This window comes from Caretta caretta, chromosome 6 (genome assembly GCF_965140235.1).
Source record: "Caretta caretta isolate rCarCar2 chromosome 6, rCarCar1.hap1, whole genome shotgun sequence".
Taxonomy (NCBI): domain Eukaryota; kingdom Metazoa; phylum Chordata; order Testudines; family Cheloniidae; genus Caretta; species Caretta caretta.
Window position 1 is genome coordinate 32,297,423 of NC_134211.1, and position 22,948 is coordinate 32,320,370.

The 22,948-nt window shown below is 44.7% G+C and overlaps 1 protein-coding gene across 12 annotated transcripts in view; it reads right to left on the minus strand.

The window, feature by feature from the left end:
• The window catches only part of DENND2B (DENN domain containing 2B), a 286,057-nt gene that overhangs the window by 3,992 nt on the left and 259,117 nt on the right, over positions 1 to 22,948 (minus strand). For all 12 annotated transcript variants that reach the window (XM_048854347.2, XM_048854351.2, XM_048854354.2 and 9 more), the window contains 4 exons: positions 11,508 to 11,685; positions 10,132 to 10,173; positions 4,275 to 4,386; positions 2,996 to 3,235 (listed from right to left, as the gene is read on the minus strand). In XM_048854347.2, coding sequence (XP_048710304.1) covers positions 2,996 to 3,235; positions 4,275 to 4,386; positions 10,132 to 10,173; positions 11,508 to 11,685 — 572 coding nt within the window. The remainder of the gene's footprint in view (positions 1 to 2,995; positions 3,236 to 4,274; positions 4,387 to 10,131; positions 10,174 to 11,507; positions 11,686 to 22,948) is intronic.

The following is a 22,948-nucleotide window of genomic DNA, read 5'->3' on the forward strand; positions in this document are numbered from 1 at the left end:
TTTCTACCAGCCTTTTTGTCAGTAGTTTATTCTTAGAAAACTTAACAGGACAACAATTTCCTCAAGTTCAACTTGCCATCAGTAATGTTATCAGCCACCTTAGACATCATGTCAAAGTTTCAAAGACAGCATGAGTTGCCTTCATGATTCTCCCAGCATCCATCTTGCTGAGAAACAGAATGCCCAGGTCTTCCTTCAAACCCAAGACTCCAGCTGTCCCCCAGGCAGTACAACATGCTAACGGAGAGTCTGTGGCCCAGCCCAAGTATCAACATTATCAGCATAAATTGCACTCAGTAAGATGGCTAATCGACACTGGTTGCATCCCTGGGTAAAAATAGATATTTATGCACATAACTCTCACAAAACAGTTCTGAATGTTTTCCATTGAGCCCCAATCCTAACTGGACACCAAAATTACAGTTATCATAGGGTGGGGGGAGGGGCTGGATTATTAATTTGCACCAGCCCCTGCTCAGCCAGGGCCGCCTCCTACCTGCAGACAGGCTTCTTGTCAGGCTGCAGCAGCTCCTGTCCCAGCCCTGGAGCAGAGGGGCAAAGGGAAGTGGGGAGGTAGAGATGATCCAGCCAGCAATCCAGGTTGGGGGAGAGGGAGAGGAGTGAGCAATGCGGGGGAGGAGGGGGAAGATGTGGAACAGGAGCAGGGCCTTGGGGAAAAGGCAGAGCAGGGGTGGGGCCTTGGGTGTCCAATTACCAGCAGTTAGAAAGGTGGAAACCCTAAGAAAAACATCCTAGAAAATAATCTTGGAAAGATAATGAAAACAAGAACTAGAAATGTAGGCACTCCAAATGAAGCTGGGCCCATCTCACATTACAACTTCCTGCCCTTTGTGCTTGGCTTGAAACAGTAATTCAATTTACTGCTATAAATACCATTTAACATTTTATTTTCTTCAAAGAAAGCCTACTTAAGACTGCTTTCTAACACACAAAGATTTCTTACACTGCCACCCAAACTAATACCTTTTTATGCCTAAACTCAACCCCTAAAAAACTGGCCGGGCAGTTTTAACATTTAGAATATCTACTTTGTAATTTAACAATCAGAGCAGAACTCAGTGGATTGTATCACCCAGCAACATAGACTTATCACCGATCCTGAACTGAGGTAGAGCCTGATCTTGCAAATCCATTTGCACGTAAGCACAAGGACAAACTGGCAGGTGCAACGTGATTTAGGTCATAACTTTTGAAAAAGTCACAAAATAGAGGCAGAATCCAGGTGCTCCAGGCCTTCAGCTCTTGAAGTAAATGAGGTTTGAGGTTGCTCAGTGTATAGTAGCAGATCCATTTTGTAGAATTTGTCCCAAAAAGGCTGATTTTGCAATAAGATTTGTGCAAGGGGGCTCCTGTGCCTGCATGGAGCCCCAACGGGGCTTTCAACAGGCACAGAGGTCTATCCCTTCCGCGCTCATTGCAGGATTAAGGCTGGGGAGAGTCGTTTTCAGACACAGGGGAGTGGAAAGAGAAATAGAGCCAGTGTAACGGGGTATTTGCAAGAGAAGGGCCTTGGAACATATATTAGGGGTTTCCTCCCTGGGAATTTTTAATACTTGCTATTTCGTGTGATCAAGTGGATTCCAAATGCAAAACCATGCTATTCATAAGTATCTTTAGAGGCAGGTTATCTCCTTCTCTTCCTTCCCTCATGTTCAATTTTCCACCTCTCCTCCTTGCCAAAATTTCCCCTCTGAATCCATCCATCCCAAATTACCCAGTCAGCTCCCATTGTCTCCCCCATTCCAGCTCTCTTCGTTAGCTGTTCAGCCCCCAAACGCCATACCTTAGGGAATCTCCTCTCTCTGACATGAAGCTAGGAAGCCTTCTAGCTGCACAGGACGCTTAGCAACCCTGCCTCACCTCTGGTTCCCCCCCCACCACGTGGTGCAGCATTGCCCTGATGCAGGAGGGGACGCCCCAGCTTGCTTGTGCGTCCCTTTGATTCCTTCCGAAGCTTTTCGGTCTGCCTTCCGGGCTGGGGGAGGAGCAAGGCTGAGCTGAGAGCAGGGCTCCGGCAGTCGCCAGCAGATGGCATTGCTGTGCAATACTCAGCAGCCTCAGCCCCAGACCGGGCTGGCTGCTGCACAGGCTGCTCAGTGTTCTTTATGGACATGCACCAGAACTAGGAGCACAGTGGCTCTCTAGTCTAGCAGGTTTGAGAGTTTGACTCATCAGCTAATTGCTTGTTTATCCAGTTGGACTTACACTAAAGCATTGGGACTACTCAAATTGCCTAGGGAGGTTGTGGAATCTCCATCACTGGAGGTTTTTAACAACAGGTTAGAATGGTTAGGAATGGTCTAATTACACAGTCCTGCCTTGAGTGCAGGGGACTGGGCCAGATGACCTGCTGTGGTCCCTTCCCATTTACACTTCTATAGTACTATATAGTGAGGGTTTGCAGGAGCAGGACCCTCACTAGGTAAACTACATTGGTCAGATTTCTTGAACTGTAAGACTCTACCCTATAGTCTAGCCCCGTAGTCTTTACTCACACAAACACGTGTCTCACGCACATGAAAGGGATTACAGGACCAGGCCAAATTCTGTCTCTTAAATCATGTCCTGCACTCCCGTTTATTTGCTGATATTTATTGTAACCAATATAACATTTTTTTCCACATTTTTACTTTGTACCTCATTTGAGGCATCTGAGAGTTGTTCTAGAACCATGAATGAGCTGTATCCTTTACATTATTTCAGGGTGTGGGGCAGTCAACTTTTCCCTTTAATAATTTCATGTACTGAGATGGGAAGTGTCACAAGGATGAGACTCATTCCTTTAAAACCTATCATTTCAGTTTTAATCCAGGGCACGCAAAAGAAGAGGGTACTGTGTCTCTGGCAAAGTTAGCTACAGCACTGATATTTGGCATTATATAAATCTGTAATTGCTAAAACCATGTGAAAACATGAAAGTGTATTAATCCCCAAAGACAGTCTGCATAGTAGCAAAGGGAATCACAAGCCTTACCTTTTGCCCTGCATTTTCTCAGTTCTCTGTCCTGGATAAACCCAGCAAACATTTGGGACTCCATAAAGACCTCCAGGAAGCGACGGATACTCTTGGAAGCTACAGATTTCCGGAAAGCATCCCTTTGGAAGACACGCTCTCCTTTTTCATTCTGAGTTAAGAACAGGGAATAGTGGCCAATTGTTTCCACGAAGAATCGGATGAAAACTTCTGATACTAATCCATTCAGGGTGTTACACTCTGCAAAAGAAAGCAGCAATATAACATCCAAATCATCTGAAGAACAGCAGCTGTACAAGGTCCCTGCTTGGTCACTTGCATTGGATCTAATGTTTTCACCTAATATTTCTTCCCCCAAAAGTCTAACTAGCATTATAATAATCATATCTGAAAAAAAGATTTGCAACACGTAAAACCACATAAATGCCCTGTCACTCTCTTTCCCTTTCCCCATTAAAATTAACTGGATGTGGAAAGCATAAACTGGACTATAACTAAACATGCATCTGATGAAGTGGGTTATAGCCCATGAAAGCTTATGCCCAAATAAATTTGTTAGTCTCTAAGGTGCCACAAGGACTTCTCGTTGTTATAACTAAATTTGTCAATCAATATAATAGCAGATCTTCCATATCTGAAAGTCAACAAAAATACAGTTTGCTTTACTGGGTAAATCCACATGAGACCCTCAGAAGATGCAGAATTAAAAATTAATCTTTGAGGCCTTAATCTGAAATGTGTCTCTGCTGTTTGAACTTTACTTCTTCCTGGATAGTTAGCATGCTTCTGAATGATCTTGAGAGTAAAATTTTGTGCTGAGGGTAATGAACCTTTGCAAAAAATTGATTGAAAAAGATTTATTGTAGATTCAATTCTTGTATCACTTGTGAATACCTCAGAGATGTTAAAGTGGCTTTACATATTTAAAGCAAAGTTTAATAAAAATAAATATAAAATGACTTGGACTAACTGTATATTAGATTTTTTACATCAAAGTCTCTAAGAAAAGGTTAAAAAACATCTATGGGAGTGTGTACATTGTGGCATTTAAAAGATATTTTAAACAGGCTGTTAATATATTACCATGCTTTGAAAATTATATTACATGCCCTCAATCATCAACTCCAATTCAGAAACGTAAGTTGATGTTATAAAATGTAGCTGTGGGATGAGATGATGAGCTTTCTGAAATTTGGCCCTTGTTTCTTTCTCCTGATCCCAGGGACACAATATCACCCAACCACACAGGTAGACAAGACTTGTTTCCAGATTATTTTACCATCATCTGAATCACTATCTGAATCCTGATTTATCAGTTCGTTTTTTCTCTCTAGAGCCTGCTCCAGAGCAGCTTGCAATTTCCTAGGTAATAGTGTGTCTTCATCATCCATCTAAAGGAGAGAAAAAAAATTCTTTAGACTGTTTTCTTCCCTATATGCTCATTTGCAATCAATGGTTTTTCAGGGCCTAGAATTCAGAAATAAAATATTCTGTGTTTGTTAGTTTAATGCAGGGGTGGGCAAACTACGGCCTGCGGGCTGGATCCGGCCCATCAGGTCTTTGGATTCGGCCCGCGAGATTGCCACCCCTGTGGCATCGCAGGCCCCGAGCCGCTCCCAGAAGCGGCTGGCACCACGCCCTGCAGCCCCTGGGGGAGGGGAGGGTAGAGGGCTCCATGCGCGGTCCTCGCCTGCAGGCATCACCCGCTGCAGCTCCCATTGGCTGGGAACGGGGAATCGTAGCCAATGGGAGCTTCGGGGGCCACAGGGACGTGGTGCTGGCCACTTCGGGGCCAGGGAAGGCAGGCAGCCTGCCTGAGCCCTGCTGCGCGCTGTTGCCACCCCGGAGCTGCTCCAGGTAAGCAGCGCCAGGCCGGAGCCCGCATCCTGAACACCTCCTGCACCCCACACCTCAACCCCCTGCCCTGAGCCCCCTGCCACACCCTCCAGCCTTCCTGCACCCCACCCCACCCCTTGCCCTGAGCCCCCTCCTGCACCCGAACCCCCTGCCCTGAGCCCCCTCCTGCACCCCAACCCCCTGCTGCACCCCTGCCGCATCCCTGCTGCACCCCAACTGCCTGCTGCACCCCTCCTACACTCCAACCCCCCAACCCCTTGCTCTGAGCCCCTTCCTTCACACTGCACCCCCTCCCACATCCCAACCCCCTGCCCCATCTCTACATTCATGGCCCTGCATGCAATTTCACCACCCAGATGTGGCCCTCAAGCCAAAAAGTTTGCCCACCCCTGCTTTAATGGCTATATGAATACAATAATGAAACCTTATGTTCCTCTGTTATATATTTCTGAATTTAACTTTATAGTGTTTTTCATGAGACTGAAGTAGAGAAATATAACATGCTATTGGAGTGCAATGTAAATACATATAGGCCATGAACCTGCTTGTTACACAACAAACATATTATGAAGGCACCAGGCAGGCATGATGGGTTCCAAATAGCTGTGTTTCCTTGAATATACACAAGTTGAAGGCCTAGCCACACATACACACAGCTGCTCAGGCTCGGTTCTGGAAGCTTCTTCAATTCTTGATAGTTCTTCTTTTGCTTATTTTCCTGCAAGTACTTTTGCTCATTCTCCAGACCATATTTAATGTTTGCTCCAGAAACAATTATCTTATATAAGACTTCTAGAGTTGCAAGGAATCTTTAGAGTAATCTTATCTGTTTGCCCAACCTTTACTTTAAAGGGTACATCCAATTGACTCAGCACATTCTCTTTTATCTGTAAATTTTCTAGTGCCACCTTACTTTCAGGAAATAGTGATTCTTTATCTTTCTTTTTCCAAGGTTCCGTCTTACTCCACAACTCAACTAAAATACTGTTCATCCTCAATTTTCTCCTCTCCACCTGTAGACTTCTTCCTCAGCTTTTTCCCCCCCTGAACTTATCACCTCCACTTGTGCTTGTTGTCTTGCTAAAATGATGTTGAAAAGATCAAGTTGTCTCTCTAGGCCCTGGATTTATCTCTGTATTACAGCAGATTCTGCTTAACAGCAGTTCTGATATTAACAACTTCCAGTTAATAGCAATGTTTTGCTGGGAACCAATCCCGGCCCATTGACTTTAATGTTAAAGGGATTCAGATATTGGCAATGGCATGATGCTTATTAAGAACTTTTTCAGGAAGAAAGGCCCTGGTAACAGGCAGGATAGTGGGAACAAAGGACGTGCTGGCACATGCCTTCCCTGGCTGCAGCTATGCAAAGCTGCCTGCGCCTGGGGCCCCACCACCTGCAGAGAATGGTGTGGTAATGAACTGGGGTTCCCGCATCCCTACCCAACAGGGGATTCCCTGCTGGAGTCCAGCACTGTGGGCTGGGAGGGGAGGCTGCGGGCAGAGCACCAGTGGGGAGAATTCCAGGGCTTTCCACAGGGAGCAGGAGCACTAGGGGCCCATGGAGACGCATGGCATCTCTCCCTGTGCTCTTGGGGTTGTGCCTGCCTTGACACCGGGGGCCTGCAACCAGGGAAGGACATGCTAGGATATGCTGAGACAGGCCCTCAGCATTGGTGCAGGGCAAAGCCTGGAGAGCACAGACAGAGGTAACATGTAGCCCCAGAGGCCTCCGGTGCCCCTTCTCCCAGGGGAAACCGCTGACACCTGGGCTGCAGCCCCTCTTCCCTGAAGACAGGTTTGCAAGGCTGCAGTCAGGGAAGGTATGTCCCAGCACTTCCTTCCCTGACTGCAGCCTTGCAAACCTGCCTTCCACTTTTTGGCAGCTGCTGGATAATGTCAGCTTTCTGCCAAGAGGCTGCTAATAAGCTGGATCCACTTGAAAGCAACAGTAAAGCAACTCTGAAGGTAAGTTCTCTTGGCATCTTCTAGGCATACTATTTATTTCCAGAGGAAACAGAAAAGATTCAGACTTTTCTAATCTCTAGTTCATTGCACAGTTCCAGTTGGTGAACTTCTCCGTTATGTTTCTTTAAACCACCTGATTAAAGGACTGCAAAGTTGCCTATTTTTAGGCTTGGAAGAATTAGATTTTTAAATATAAATAAACATCCATTTGGCCATACACACACAAGCCAATGAAAAAAATATTTCCATCAATAATAATAGAAATGTTTCAGAGTAACAGCTGTGTTAGTCCGTATTTGCAAAAAGAAAAGGAGTACTTGTGGCACCTTAGAGACTAACCAATTTATTTGAGCATAAGCTTTCGTGAGCTACAGCTCACTTCATTGGATGCATACTGTGGAAAGTACAGAAGACGTTTTTATACACACAAACCATGAAAAAATGGGTGATTATCACTACAAAAGGTTTTCTCTCCCCCCACCCCACTCTCCTACTGGTAATAGCTTATGTAAAGTGATCACTCTCCTTACAATGTGTATGATAATCAAGGTGGGCCATTTCCAGCACAAATCCAGGGTTTAACAAGAACGTCTGAGGAAGGGGGGGGGGGGTAGGAAAAAACAAGGGGAAATAGGTTACCTTGCATAATGACTTAGCCACTCCCAGTCTCTATTCAAGCCTAAGTTAATTGTATCCAATTTGCAAATGAATTCCAATTCAGCAGTCTCTCGCTGGAGTCTGGATTTGAAGTTTTTCTGTTGTAATATCGCAACTTTCATGTCTGTAATCGCGTGACCAGAGAGATTGAAGTGCTCTCCGACTGGTTTATGAATATTATAATTCTTGACATCTGATTTGTGTCCATTTATTCGTTTATGTAGAGACTGTCCAGTTTGACCAATGTACATGGCAGAGGGGCATTGTTGGCACATGATGGCATATATCACATTGGTAGATGTGCAGGTGAACGAGCCTCTGATAGTGTGGCTGATGTTATTAGGCCCTTGATAGAGATCTCTATCAAGCATTCTTACAACTACAATACCCACCTGCAGAAGTGAAGAAACAGATTGATAGAGCCAGAAGAGTTCCCAGAAGTCACCTACTACAGGACAGGCCTAACAAGGAAAATAACAGAACGCCACTAGCCGTCACCTTCAGCCCCCAACTAAAACCCCTCCAACGCATTATCAAGGATCTACAACCTATCCTGAAGGACGACTCATCACTCTCACAGATCTTGGGAGACAGGCCAGTCCTTGCCTACAGACAGCCCCCCAATCTGAAGTGAATACTCACCAGCAACCACATACCACACAACAGAACCACTAACCCAGGAACCTATCCTTGCAACAAAGCCCGTTGCCCACTGTGCCCACATATCTATTCAGGGGACACCATCACAGGGCCTAATCACATCAGCCACACTATCAGAGGCTCGTTTGGGGGGGAGAAAACCTGGATTTGTGCTGGAAATGGCCCACCTTGATTATCATACACATTGTAAGGAGAGTGATCACTTTAGATAAGCTATTACCAGCAGGAGAGTGGGGTGGGGGGGGGAGAAAACCTTTTGTAGTGATAATCACCCATTTTTTCATGGTTTGTGTGTATAAAAACGTCTTCTGTACTTTCCACAGTATGCATCCAATGAAGTGAGCTGTAGCTCACGAAAGCTTATGCTCAAATAAATTGGTTAGTCTCTAAGGTGCCACAAATAATAGAAATGTACAGCTATGCAAAGTAAGAAAAATGCTGCTTGAGAATTACTTGACTTTGATTTAAGGCTATTAACTTTGTATGTTTTGACAGATGTGTGACACCACATCCCATATTCTTCACAGTGATATTATGATAAGATTGTGACATAATCATAAAGTATTTTATGCAAGATACTTCATGTGAGATGTCATTGGAAAGATTATGATTTGCTGAATATGATTATCCTATTTGTATGCATATATCACTTTTGGATCTGTATTTCAAAAGGTAATTACACCTGGGAAATGCCCACTAGACAAGATGCTTTCATTCTAGATAGTGGGTGGGGAAGAGCTGTTAGAAAGAATAATAGGCCTTAGGAGAAGCTTATTTCCCACCTAGCGAGCGATTCTGAGGACCCTACAGACAGCTTCCAAGTAACAGCTGCTATGACTCTACAAGGACATGTGATGTGACCACATGTCTGTAGACTCCATCTTGGGATGTCAGTGTTTTTCCAGAGACCAGTCTGGGAACTAAGCTTTGAAACAAAGAGTTCCCATCTTATGCAAAAGTTATATAAGGCTGGGAGTGACATCACCTGGGGTTCTTCACTGACTCCCCACCCAGGAAGACTCCTGGAAACACCTGAGGAACAAGGCTGGACTGGGTGACCCAGTGCTCAAGGGATTTTAGTGCTGGACCCAGGCTAAAGGGATTTTTCGCCTGTGAATAGAACGCCTGGGGATTCCAAGCTGTAAGCAAGTGCAACTTGCTCCTTAAGAATCTGCAGCCTGCTTGTATCATCACTGAGAGTGAGAATCTGCTATTCATATCCAATCTATTTAGTATATTAAGCTTAGTCTGCATTTTTTGTTTAGTTGCAAGGTAATCTGCTTTGATCTCTTTGCTATCCCTAATAATCACTTAAAATCTATCTTTTGTAGACAAAATAAAATTGTTTTTGCTTTCTCTAAACCAGTGTGTGGAAATCATAACTCAGGGGCAGAAAGCTGTTGCATATTTCTCTCCACATTGAGGGAGGGGGCGAATTTTATGAGCTTACGCTGTACAGTTCCCTGTGCAGCGCAAGACGGTATAATTTTGGGTTTATACTCCAGAGTGGGGGGCGTGCCTGAGGAGCTGGGAGGTGCCCAAGCTGAAGCCTTCCCATGTAGGGGCTGGTCAAAGAGCCTGCCTGCATGTAACTGCAGCTGGGTGTGTCCCTACCTCTATGTATGCTGGTGAAAGTGCAAGCTGAAACTTGGAGGGCTTTGCAGCTTGTCACAGCAGTACAGTGTAAGAGAGAGCCCAGGCTGGTGGGTCAGGGGGGCTCTGTGGTACCCCAGTTCCAGGTGGCACCCCATCACAATATGATGTTGATAATTTGTGTTATAATGGTTATAAAGCTTCAACTTTTTGCATCTCAATGTCTATTGTTATTGAATAATTATTATCTGACACCCACCCCCGCATAGTTTTCCACAACTGTGAAAATTTAAATTGATAAAAATGAAAAATACTTAAAAATAAACATCAAAATTATAAAATAATAAAAATTGCTTTCTGCCAACCCTACCTATTTTAGTTAATTTAAAGCCATACTGTACCTGTCTGATGAATCGATCGGATCCCAAGTTAACCATCAAAGCCTAAAAGAAAAGAAAGATATGGTAAAATTTATCTTGGTGACTGAAGACAGTCTACTGGTGTCTGCTTTTACAGATAGAGGGAGAACCTAAATGGTGCTTAGTCTGAACAGAAATTAGAATGAGAATCAAACTTCTATTGTAAGTCTGCAGCATCAAACCATTTGCAATGTTCTATATAAAACAGGAAGACAGACTCCCTGCCCCTGTAAAGGTCAGAGGCTAAGTAAGACAGAACACTTCAGACATTTCATACCTCAGATGATGGGCAGATTTCAGAAAGGTTTGCTTTAAAATATCTGAAGAAGTGAGCTTTTTACCCACGAAAGCTTATGCTCAAATAAATCTGTTAGTCTTTAAGGTGCCACCGGACTCCTTTTGTTTTTGTGGATACAGACTAATACTGCTACCCCCTGACTGTTGTTTTGGTGGATTATCCATAAAGGGGGTCATTTGTGAAGAAGAACTGTATTTCAAAAGGGGTTTTGGTGAAAACAGGAGTTGTTTGGTGCAGTAGGGCTGGTTCCAAGCATTAAAGGGGTGGTATGGATGAAGTGTAAATAATAATTAATAATGAAGGTGCAAGGATGAGAGAACGCTAAAATGGTATGAAGGAGGGCAGTGTGGGAAGGGTAGGAGGAAAAGAGAGCAGAGATTTACGAAGGAGCAGCTGTGTGGAGAGCCTTTGAAGTGACCACAAGTAAAGGAAATTTGCTGTGGAAGGGAAGAGGAAAACCGTGAAGGAATCAGAGGAGAGTGAAGCGATGATCAGAGTTGTGTGAGGGGGAAGGATTGTGGCAGCAGTATTTTGGATAGACTATATAAACATAAAGCTAATTTCATTTGCAATATAGCACCAATGAGACCTTGAAAGGACCTTCTTTGCCATAGGGGTTCTATTCTCTATTCAGTGTATGGCTGTGAGTGTAACTCCCATTAGAATTAGTGAGAGTGACAGTGGCTGGCACCAAAGTGAATGGTTTTTTACTGTGCTGATGTCACTTCACTATGTTATTTCACATACAAGAAAATGAGACCTTATCCCAATATTGACCTTGTTGTGACAAGGTGAATGTTACTTTTCACTGTCAATCACCATACACGGCGGCATTGAGGGAAGACTAGAATCCTTAAAATCTATTTACAGTATTTTAGTTTTTTTCCAAGAGGTAATTGTGCATGACAGTTAGACAGAGAAGAAACAAAGGGGAAAGTTAAGGACTAGAAAAGTAAAAACCTATATTAAAGCCCAGATACTCAGCTCGTGTAAATCAGTTTTACTGCATACAAACCATTTCTGGATTCATTTAATAACCAAGTCCTGGGCTGATTCCTACCTCTTCTACAGGCAGCTCTTTCAGCTTGGGCAGAGAGCTGGACAGCAATCCAACCAGGAACGGAGTAGGGCAGCAGACAATGTCAATCATGGATGAGGGGAGAACAGGAATGAAAGTGTGCTGCCAGGAGAAGGGATACAGCAGAGCCACCACAGCATGAGAACAGCTCGAGAGGGTGCTGAGGAGAGAGAAATATCAGCATTACTACAGCTTGTCCTTACCCCGGAATGACTGCTTACCTGCTGCTGAAATAGTAGCACAGTGAGAATACAGGTGCTCCCTTCTCACAGGATGGCTTTACAAGCATCCTAATACTGCTGTGCCAATGCACCTCAGTTGTAGTCTGCATCCTGCCTGCTATTCCAATCCCAGCACCCTTCTGTACTAAACTGTGTGGTAGCTTTGTAAATTCCCACCGTGCCCATGTTCTTCACATCACTCATAGCTGAGGCTGGAAGGTCAGCCTTTACTTAGAAAGGGCACCAGACTGGAAATCATGAGACGTGGGCTCTATTCTTGGCTCTGCCATTGACTTGCTTTGTGACCTTGGCTAAGTCTCTTTGCCTTTTTGTGCCTCAGTTTCCCCATCTGTTAAAGGGGGATAGCAATATTGGCCCTCCTATGTAAAGTGCTTTGAGGAGTATGTATGAAAAGTCCCATAAGAGTTAAGTATTTGTCTCCTTCACTGGAAATTCCTTGCTTACATTGTCCTTTTACTTACTGAACACATCTGGGTTTCACTTTATAGTCAAATGCTTCCTGAACACTAGCAATAAAACATCATCATCACGTTAATTTTTATGACAGGGAAAGAAAAAAGGACCCTCATTTTCAGAGCTGACACTATGGCCTGATTTGTGCAGCTTTTTACCCAGCTCAGACTGACTGAGCTAATTTTCTCACAGTGCAAACTTCTACTATAAGAACTAGAAATAACTAATAACTTTTGTGCTATTACCACTTGAGAATTCTGGGTAAAGAGTCCGAACTGACTTCACTGCAAGTCCTCTGTTAGACTTTAGGTGGCATCAGACTTCCATTCAGATAATTCTTGCAAGCATCATAAGCAGAAAAACATAGATGATTCCGCACACATGGGAAAATGCATCACCTGGGGACATGGATCAGCGTTCACGTCGTGCTCCCTGTCGGTACCTGGCCCAAGCCGGGGAAGCAAATGATCCAACCAGCAAACCATATTTGGTGATGAATCCTGGTCACATGCCACCTGAGGCACATTGCGCATACGCTAAGAAGAACGTATCACCTGTTTGCTTAGCTATAGGAATTACACTTTGGAATTTGCCTGATCATGAACAAAACTAAAATACAAAGGGCAGTGTTCATCTTTCACTGGAAATAATCAGGTTTTTTTCTGATTATTTACTCTAGATATATCAACTATGGTATGTTTTTATGACCTTGCCTACACTAGACTGCTACATGTTTCTTATCAAATGCTGCTTTTTCTAATATTGTTCCACAGCATGTGATGGGGCTGCCCTTGACTCTTATCTTGCACTCTGCAGCATATGCCATAGCAAGCACAATGATGTGTTTCAGGAGAAGGAACTATGGAGCATGATGCAGGCTCCCAAGCACAATTCTCAATCTCCCTTTAATGCCTTTGTGGTATTTTCAACCGTTACAGATTGGGTTGTCATAGAGGAATGACTACCAAAAAAAAAAAAAAAAAAAAGCCACGTTAAGCTAAAAGCAGGAAAACAAACATTTCTCCAACACTGGGTTCATCATAATCTTTTCTTTCTATAGAATGCCCTTTTGTAACTTTTCCTCTCGCATGCAGTGCTGTGACGTAAATCAGCACCAACATCTTCTCTCATGTGCTATTCCCACGCTTTGGGAGGCTTTTGGCTTTCGAACGCTGTGCTAGTTTTTTCTTTCAGAACTTTCACCTGAAGCTAGTTAGTACCATGCAGTGGGAGGCTGTTATGTGGACATGACCATGATTGCACCCAACAGTGATTTCTTTAAGCTGTAGTATGCTAATGTGGTACAGCTTGCAGCACTGTTATTGCGAATGTCAGTGTTTCTATTTTAAGCCAGTTCATGCAAATGTTTTCAGAAGTGCTCAGCACCCATCATTTGAAAATTAGGCCCCTTTAAAATGTCTCAGGTAAAGTACTGCAAAACACTTGACATTAAATTTAGGCCTCCAGAATCCTGTCCCCATGCAGAGATAAAGCCCCACTTTGACTGTGGTTCGTGTGTGTGTGTATGTGTATATACACACATGCTGAATTGAGCCCTTGTTGCTACATTTTTTGTCCTGGTCATATAATAGGCTTAAACGATCACATTTATGAAGGGGGCCTACATGACATTTTTGACCGCAAATGAAGCGATTACACATCTGAGGTCAAATTCAGAGGTGATGGATGTATCTCCTTCGGGGTGTTTTAATTTACACTTTCTTATGTCTTCCTGTTAGTTGATTCTCCTGCTCTTCCTCTTCAATAGCGGAACATGTCCATCATATATGCATAAAAATCCCCGTTTTCAACTCAATTTCTCCAATCATCATCCCCACTCAGTCTACACATATTTTCTACTATGACTAGTGGAAGGTACCATCAAAAAATGTCTTCAATACATTTTCTTTTACTGTGCTATAAGTGGAGACCAATGGTCACTTTTCTAAATCAAAGCCAATTTCTCTGGGGTGATTTGTCTGCCCAAACCATTTTTCCATTGTGTTATATACAGACTTTTTTTTTGGCCAGGAAAGTTGTCAGCAAAAACTGATATAAACTAGGATAGGAGGTTTGCACTGAAAGGATTATGGTTTCTTTATCTCCCATGCACTGTTCACTTGTGAATAACGTGTGTTTCTGGGAATACAGTACTTGCACTAAAATAATGCACTAGTTTTTAGCTATTGAGAAATAATCCACATATTTAATGGACTGGGGTCAATGAAAACAAGAGTATCTAGTACCCAGACAGGATATTAGGATATCTGCTATCAGCAGTGCAGGTACACTAAAATATCTAATCTCAAAATATAGGCCAAGAAAAATGACACCAAGGAGATTATTTGTCAATTGCTAAAAGCCAGTACTTTATCTCAGGGCAAGTACTGTATTCCCAGAAACACACATGCTCACCACTAAACAGTGCTTGGGAGATAGACACAGCATTTACTGTTGGAGCCTTGAACCCAACCTGCATCCAATGGGACTGGACTACAAGTGTTGGGTTTGGGTCGTGTCTCAAAACAACCCAACGTTCTGAGGCTCTGGATGGGTCACTGGTCACCTCTTTCGGCCCAGGAGATTGGCATGGCAGCAGCTGCCTACCTCAGTCCTGCCAGCAGCCACCACTCGCAGCAGTGTGCATGTTGGCAGAGCCTCTCACTCCACAGCACACACAGCGCAACAAGGAAGTCTCAGCCAGCAGGACCAAGGCAAGCAGCTGCTGCCACGCTAACATCCACAGGTGACGTCCACAGATGGATCACAGGCATGGGGTGTGGGAAGCCCCCACCAGGCTGAGCCCCAAGGGTGAGCTGGCAGCACTGACGCAGGTTCAGGGGGAATTGCCCAGGAAGGTGAAATCAGCTGCCCTTCAGGTGTGTGGTGCTGGACTGAGGTAGGGAGTAAAAGGCAAGCCAGGGCGGGAGATCAGGCTGCAGGAGGTAATTAGTCCCTGTGTCTCCATGGAGGAAACAAAATAAAGAAAATAGAGTCTGGGCCGGTGGCTAGTCCCTTGCAACCCAACCCGAAGCTGACAGGTCCCAACTACAAGTGTTGGGTTTGGGTATGAAAACACTCCAACACACTCAGGCTTGGGTCAGATTCGGATTGGCTGTGGTCTAGTTGGGATCAGGTCAGGCTTTACAATTAGGCCCAAGCAAACCGACAATGGGAAATGCTGAGGCTAGTTTTAGATGCTTGTATTTAAAGACAGTAACCCTTTCAGTGCTGCAAGTCTCCTGCCTCCAGGAAACGCTGAATCTTTTTGCATATGCCTCCCACTTTAGCTGGAAATATTCCATCAGTGTAGGGAACTTTTTCTCTTCGTAAAAGCCCACTTATGATGTTATTGACATGAACTGTGACCATATAGATCATTGTTGCAATCAGGGTCTTATGGTTGCACCAGGTCTTGTACAGAGTCCAGGTCAAGTGGGGTGTCTATGGAAAGGTTGTAGTTTGCTGTTTATAATTATGCTGTCTGTATGTGTGTATCATTTTTGTATTTGAAGTTATGAATATTGGCTATGTACTTGTATCTCAATGTATTTGATTCTAAGTAGCCTCAGGGAAGCTTTTGGTCAGCTTCTTGAGAAAGGACCATTCTCAGTAAGTGCCCAATCAAGAAACTCTTAACCGACAATGGACTTTGGGAGACGCCAGTCCACATCTGAGCTTTCTTGGGAAGGTTCAAACTAACATGTAAACAATGGCATCGACCTGCAAAAAGCTGAATCATTCATGGACATGTGACTTGCCCAGGTGGCTACAAATTCCATCTTGTTCTTGTGACTTTGCACAGGAGAACAAAGGGGTTTCCGCCCACAAGAGAAAGAAGATAAAAGGCCCTGGAAACCACTGGAAACCATTTTGTCTTCAGCTGGCTTAAGAGATGGCCTCTCCATCTCCAAGAGATGCCTGAAAGAAACTGGAACAAAGGACAGTAACTATGGGGGTGTGAGTGATTGCTGGACCCAGACTAGGAAGGGGTCCAGTCTGTGAAAGAAGCTTATTGGAACATCTCTAAGGGTGATATTTACCTATATGCAGTTTCTTAATGTATTAGGCTTAGATTTGCGTGTTTTGTTTCATTTTGCTTGGTAACTTACTTTGTTCTGCCTGTTGTTACTTGGAACCACTTAAATCCTACTTTTTATACTTTTACTTTTGTTTATTATTGAACGCAGAGTAAGTAATTAGTATCTGAGGGAGCAAAGAAGCTATGTATGTCTCTCTATCAGTGTTATAGAGGGCGGAGAATTTATGAGTTTACCCTGTATAGGCTTTATACAGAGTAAAACCAATTCCTTTGGGGTTTGGATCCCATTGGGAGCTGGGTGTCTGGGTGCTAGAGACAGGAGCACTTCTTAAGCTGTTTTCAGTTAAGTCTGCAGCTTTGGGGCACGTGGTTCAGACCCTGGGTCTGTGGTGGAGCAGACTGGCATGCCTAGCTTGACAAGGCAGGGTTCTGGAGGCCCAAACTTGCAGAGAAAATGGACTCAGAGGTAGTTTCAGCACATCAGGTGACAGTCCCAAGGGGGCCTCTGTGACCCAACCCATCACACCACTGTTGAGGAAGTGGAAGTTGTAAAACCTTTTGGAATTGTTTGGGGCATCTAACCATGATCTCTCTCATCCCTATTTACCATTGCCACATGTAGCCCATAATTTCTCAAAAGTTCCTCCCTAAGGATGTTCTCCCAGAACTAAGACTGCCCTTCTAGTCACGAAAATCATTTGCAGATTCCTCTCAACTCTGTTACCTGCTGTTTTTAGAGCATTTTCTTAAAATGTGTTGGCATTTGAAGTGAAAGTGGAGGAAGGCGAGGTTATCCCCTCTTCCCCCACCTCACACCTCTCCTAGTGGGTAGTGATTCTCATAACACAGGGAGAGATTGTTCAGTGCGAGGAACTATTTGTATGGGGAGCCAAAATCCTACCAGTGTTACATTATCCCAATGGGTTGATGCCAGGTGCATGCTATGCAGATGCTACAGACCATGTACTTAACTGGCACCAATTATCAAAATCTGATTTTCTCTATTTCCTTAGATGGAGAAATGTAGCCAAAATGTAAATTCACAGATATGCATTTCCATTGCCTGTGTTTACTTTTCCACAACTTTTTCATGTTTCTCATTTCTCCCTGCTGATTTAATTATGACATTGTCTCAACATTTACTGAACTCTTTCATCTGTTTTTTTAATACATACACACTCCAACCACAACTGCTCCATGACTGAGTTACCTTCCCTCCCCACATCCTCCTTCTTCCTCTTGGGAGAGCTTGCTCTGGATTTCTGTTGGAGTTCTGAAGTTCTATCCCTTCCAGTACTTGAGTTAGGTAGATATTCCACACCCATATGTCTAACCTCAGACCACAATAGCACTTTTCTTTAATGGCTCCTGCTGTTGTGCCATTAGGAATGAGAGGGAAGGAAACACAGCATGGGGACAGGGGAATCACTGATAACTTCTGTAGCAAAATTGTTGGTGTACCCTATAGCTTTGCTCTTTTCTAAATAGCTCAATGCCATCCTCGCTCTTGGACTAGTTCCAAGCCATGGGAGGGAAAAAAGAGAATGGTCCCCTCACTTGCATAAAAGTCATTTGGGCCCACGTTTTCAGAAATAACCACTGTGTAGGTGTTTCAATTTGTTGCCTGATTTTAGAGGTGCTGAACATCTTCATCTGCTTCAGTTGGAGCTGTGGGCACTTAGCACGTCACAAACACAGGCACAGGTGTCTCAAGTTAGGCAGCCAGCATTCTGAAGCACCATCAAGGGGTGGTCACTTGTGAGTCCCTTCAGGCCTTAAATACAGACCGCACCACTTCAAGTGTCCTTCACCACCATCACGTTCTATTTTGTTGTTCCAGAAGGTCTCTGCCTGCACTGCTATTTACAAGCCCCAGCCAGCTCCCCCATTTGCTTCAAGGCAAGGGGGTGGAGCCCTGTGTACCTGTGTCTTCCTTCTGGCTTTCAGGTCCCCCTTCCAGATCTTCCTCACTCTCAATTTATATGCGCCCAGCTTCTGGGGCTGCTTCCCACTCTAATTAACCCCACAGGTATAGTTCTACTCAGTTGACTGACCTTCCAGTTAGGGGATGTGGTGGGGATTTGAGTGACAGGATGCTGAGTCAGCTCCTGACTTAGCATTCTCTGTCACAGGCACACGGAATCAGTGGCCATATTAAAAAACTTTGGCCATAATTTCCTCTCAACCCCTTCACTTGGGTGACTGGAACCCAGGCCAACCTTCCCACCATATCCAGCAAGTTACTGAGAGAGAGTTTTTAAAAAAAACTTTCCCCCAATTTTCGTAAATAGCTGACTTTTCCCAGCCTGCAACTGACTTAACTGAGAGAAGAGGACTTGCTTCGGGAGGCGAGCGTCAGGCATACACAGTGGCCAGTCTTCCAAAAGATGTGCTGGCACAGCAGATCCTGTATTCAATTTGTGTGTCAATGATGGCTGTTTGGGAGAGGTGGCTGCCAAGGTATGGAAAAGGGTCCACATTTTCCAGGCTTTCTCCACTGATGGTGATTTGTGGAATACAAAGAGTAGTTTGTGCAGGTGAGGACTGGTAGAGTACCTTGGTTTTCCTGATGTTGAGAGAGAGACCAAGGCTGTGATAGGCATCGGTAAAAAGATTTAGGGTGCTTTGCAGGTCAGTCTCGGTGTGTGCAAGAATGACACAGTCTGCATACTGAAGGTCAGTGATGCCAATTCTTGTGGTCTTAGATTTTGTTTGGAGACATCAAAGATTGAGGAGTTGGCCATCCATATGATACTCTATCCTGATTCCGTCAGGAAGGCGGTCGTGAATGAGAATCAGGATCACAGCAAGGTAAATGGAGAAGAGTGTTAGAGCAATGACACAGGCCTTCTTGACACCGGTGCGAATGGTGAATGGTTTGGTCTCTGAGCCATTGCACAAAATGGTGGCAGTCATCCCATCATGGAGTACAGTAACTCCTTGCTTAACACTGTAGTTATGTTCCTGAAAAATGCTACTTTAAGCAAAATTATGTTAAGCAAATCCAATTTTCCCATAAGAATTAATGCAAATGGGGGGGGAGGGGGTTAGGTTCCAGGGAAATTTTTTTTGCCAGACAAAAGACTATATTATACACACATATACACAGTATAAGTTTTAAACAAACAATTTAATACTGTACACAGCAATGATGATTGTGAAGCTTGGTTGAGGTGGTGGAGTCAGAGGGTGAAGAGGGTGGGATATTTCCCAGGGAATGCCTTACTGCTAAATGATGAACTAGCACTTGGCTGAGCCCTCAAGGGTTAACCCATTGTTGTTAATGTAGCCTCACACTCTACAAGGCACTCGAATGGAGGGAGGAGACACAGCATGGCAGAGAGACAGAGACACACACCATGTGTGGGTGTGAGGGAGATACACACATTGCCCCTTTAAATACACTGACCCCACTCTAAGTACACTGCCTTTTTAAGTAGATCAGGAAGTTGAGACAGCAGCTGCTGCCAGCAAGGTCCCTCTGTCCTGAGCCCTGTCCTGTCCCCCCACCTGCTCTGTGGAGATATGGTACAGGAGCGGGGGACGGGACGACACCCTGACATTAGCATCCCTCTTTCTCCCCCTCCCCCACCGCCCACTTGTACAGCAAGCAGGAGGCTCCCAGGAGCAGCTCCAAGGCAGATGGCAGGAGCAGCACATGGCAGTAGGGGGGAGGGACAGCTGAACTGCCAGCATTTTGATAGCCTGCTGGGTGGCTGCTGCACAGGGAACTTAGGGAAATTAGGAGCTGATGGGGGGCTGCTAGTCCACCCTGGTTCCAAACCCCCACCAGCTAGCTGCAATGGGCTGCTCTTTCTGCAAGCAGTGGACAAAGCAGGTGGCTACCAAACAACGTTATAAGAGAGCATTGCACAACTTTAAATGAGCATGTTCCCTAATTGATCAGGAATGTAACAATGAAACAACATTAACTAAGATGACGTTAAGTGAGGGGTTACTGTTGTCTGATGATGGAAATGAATTTCTGTGGAGAGCCAAACCAACACAGCACCTTCCATAGGGCATCATAATTGATAGAGTCAAAGGCCTTGGTTAGGTCGATGAATGCCATGAACAGTTCCTGGTGTTGTTCTTTGCACTTCTCCTGAATCAGTCATGCCATGAAGATCATGTGGGTTGTGCCTCAGGATGGCCTGAAGCCACACTGTGATTCGGGGAGGAGTTCCTCGGCAAGGGGGAGGAGGCGGTTTAGTAGCATCCGGGCAAGAATCTTCCCTGCAATGGAGAAGAGAGCAATACCTCTGTAGTTCCCACATATAGATTTGTCCCCTTTCTTGAATATTGTAACAATGTTGGCTTTCTTAAAGTCAGGTGGAATTTCTTCACAGGTCCAGATTTTGTTGAGGAGTTGGCAAAGTTTGTGCTGGAGCATTGTTTCATCAGCTTTAAAAACCTTAGCTGGGATGCCATCTGGGCCTGGTGCCTTGTGATTTTTGTCTGAGTGATGGCATGCTGGACTTCCTCAAAAGATGGGAGATCAGCAAGGTGTTCCATTGCTGAGCATTGTAGAATAAACTCGATGGTGTCTTCAGAGACCATGGATTCGTGGTTTAGTAGGGTCTCAAAGTGCTCCTTCCAGCATTGTTTAGTGGCCGCATTTTCCTTGAGGAGGGTGGAGCCATCCTGATAATGTAAAGGGGTTGGGCCTTTGGAGCTCGGCCCATATATAGCTTTTGTTCCTTGAAAGAAGGTTCTCATGTCATCCTGGTCTACAAAACCCTGGATCTCAGAGGCCTTCTCTTGCCACCACTTGTTTTTGAAGTCACATAACCTCCTCTGGACTTTGGCTTTAAGCCGGTGATAGGCCTCATGTTTTCATTTGTTAGAGGAATCATTTTGCCAGTTACAAAATGCATTTCTTTTCTGTTGAATTAATGCTAGGATTTCCTCGTTGTTTTCGTCAAACCAATCTTGGTGTCGATGAGTGGAATATCCTATGGTTTCAGCATATGCACTGTGAATGGTGTTTTTAAATTGATCCCAGTGCTCTAGAATGTCAATGATGTTGTCAGGCAGATTAGAAAGCTTCTCAGACAGATGCTGCTGGAACGTCTTGCAGCTGGTTTGGTCCTGAAGTGCTTTGACATTGTACCACTTTCGCTTAGTCTTTGGGTGTTTGCGGTGTGGTGGAGCGAGCTGCAGGTACATGACTGGTCTTACTAATCAATGGTCTGTCCAACAGTGATCGGTATCTCTCATAGCTCATGTTATACGGATGTCGGTATAGTCTTGGGCTCTGACTATAACATTGTCAAGGAGGTGCCAGTGTTTGGACCGATGATGTTTCCAGGTGGTTTTAAATTTGTTACTCTGCCTAAAGATGGTATTTGTGATGAGCAGATTGTGCTCCGCACATTTGCTGAGGAGGCGAATACCACTGGGGTTTACATTTCCCACCCCTTCTTTGCCTATTGTGCCTCTCCAGAGTTGGGAATCCCGTCCAACTCTGGCATTAAAATCTCCCAGGAGGATGAGTTTGTCGGCCTCAGGTGTGGCTGTGAGGATGCATCAGGAGTTCTATAAAACTGCTCCTTATTATCTTACTCATCATCGAGTGTTTGGGCATATGTGCTCATGACTGTGGCATATTGGTTTTTGCTAAGCTTGAGCCGAAGAGTCACGAGATGCTCGTTGATCCCCACAGGAAGTTCCAAAAGCTGACTGGCGATCTTATTTTTGATGGCAAAGCCAATCCCGTGAATGCATCTCTCTTCAGGTGGCTTTTCTTTCCAAAAGAAGGTGTAGCCACCTCCATCCTCTTTTAATTGGCCCGGGGGGTCTCACTAAGAGCTGCAACGTCAATGTTGAGTCTTGCCAGTTCTCTGGCAGTTATGGCAGTTCTTTCTGGGCATTCACTGTGCTGAGAGTCCATAAGGGTGTGGACATTCCATGTGGCGAAATTCATGGTCTTATATCTCTTGTTTTGGCTGCGGAGTTGAGTGATCTCACTGGATATGACCATCCAGTCGGAAGAGTATGAGACAGCCTATAGTTTGGGCACCTTTTCTAGTCCCCTCCCCATTTGGGGTGAGCAGAGGGGATCCTGAAAAGGCCTGCGCAGTCACAGCCGCTGCTGCTGCTAACATGCACTTCTCTCTCAACAAAGCATAAAACAACCATCACACGGCTGCTGCCTGTGTGTAGATTTGTGACTAAAGACTCCCAGAGATCACTGCTCCTGTCTTCCTTGCCACTCGTCCATCACCACAGGACTTTGTGCGGGTGTGAACCCTTTGGCAGAGGCCTACACATGAAATCTTTTAATGTGGGGAAACCAGTGCACGGGTGGTAACCACATGAAACTTAACAGGAGGAAAACCCTGACCCTGTGGCAAGGAGATCCAAGACAACCAGGGGCCTCCCTCTGCTGCAGCCCTCATCCGCTTTCAGAGCCACAGAGTACTAGAAGGTCCTCTATATGTGCCAGATCCACTGTTGGGGTTTTTTGACGTTTGGACCGTGGTTAGTCAGAAGCCTTGCCTCAGACCTGCTCACCTAGGGGGACCCTACCAGGAGTATAAAAGCTCTGGACGATATAGCTCTGAGGGTCTTTAGCCCATGCAAGCCTCTCCACCATGACAAGGTTGCAGTCCATCAGAAAGAGCCAGGCCTAGTACACAACTGTAATAAAAAAAAGTCTCTGCCCCAAAGAGCTTACAATCAGA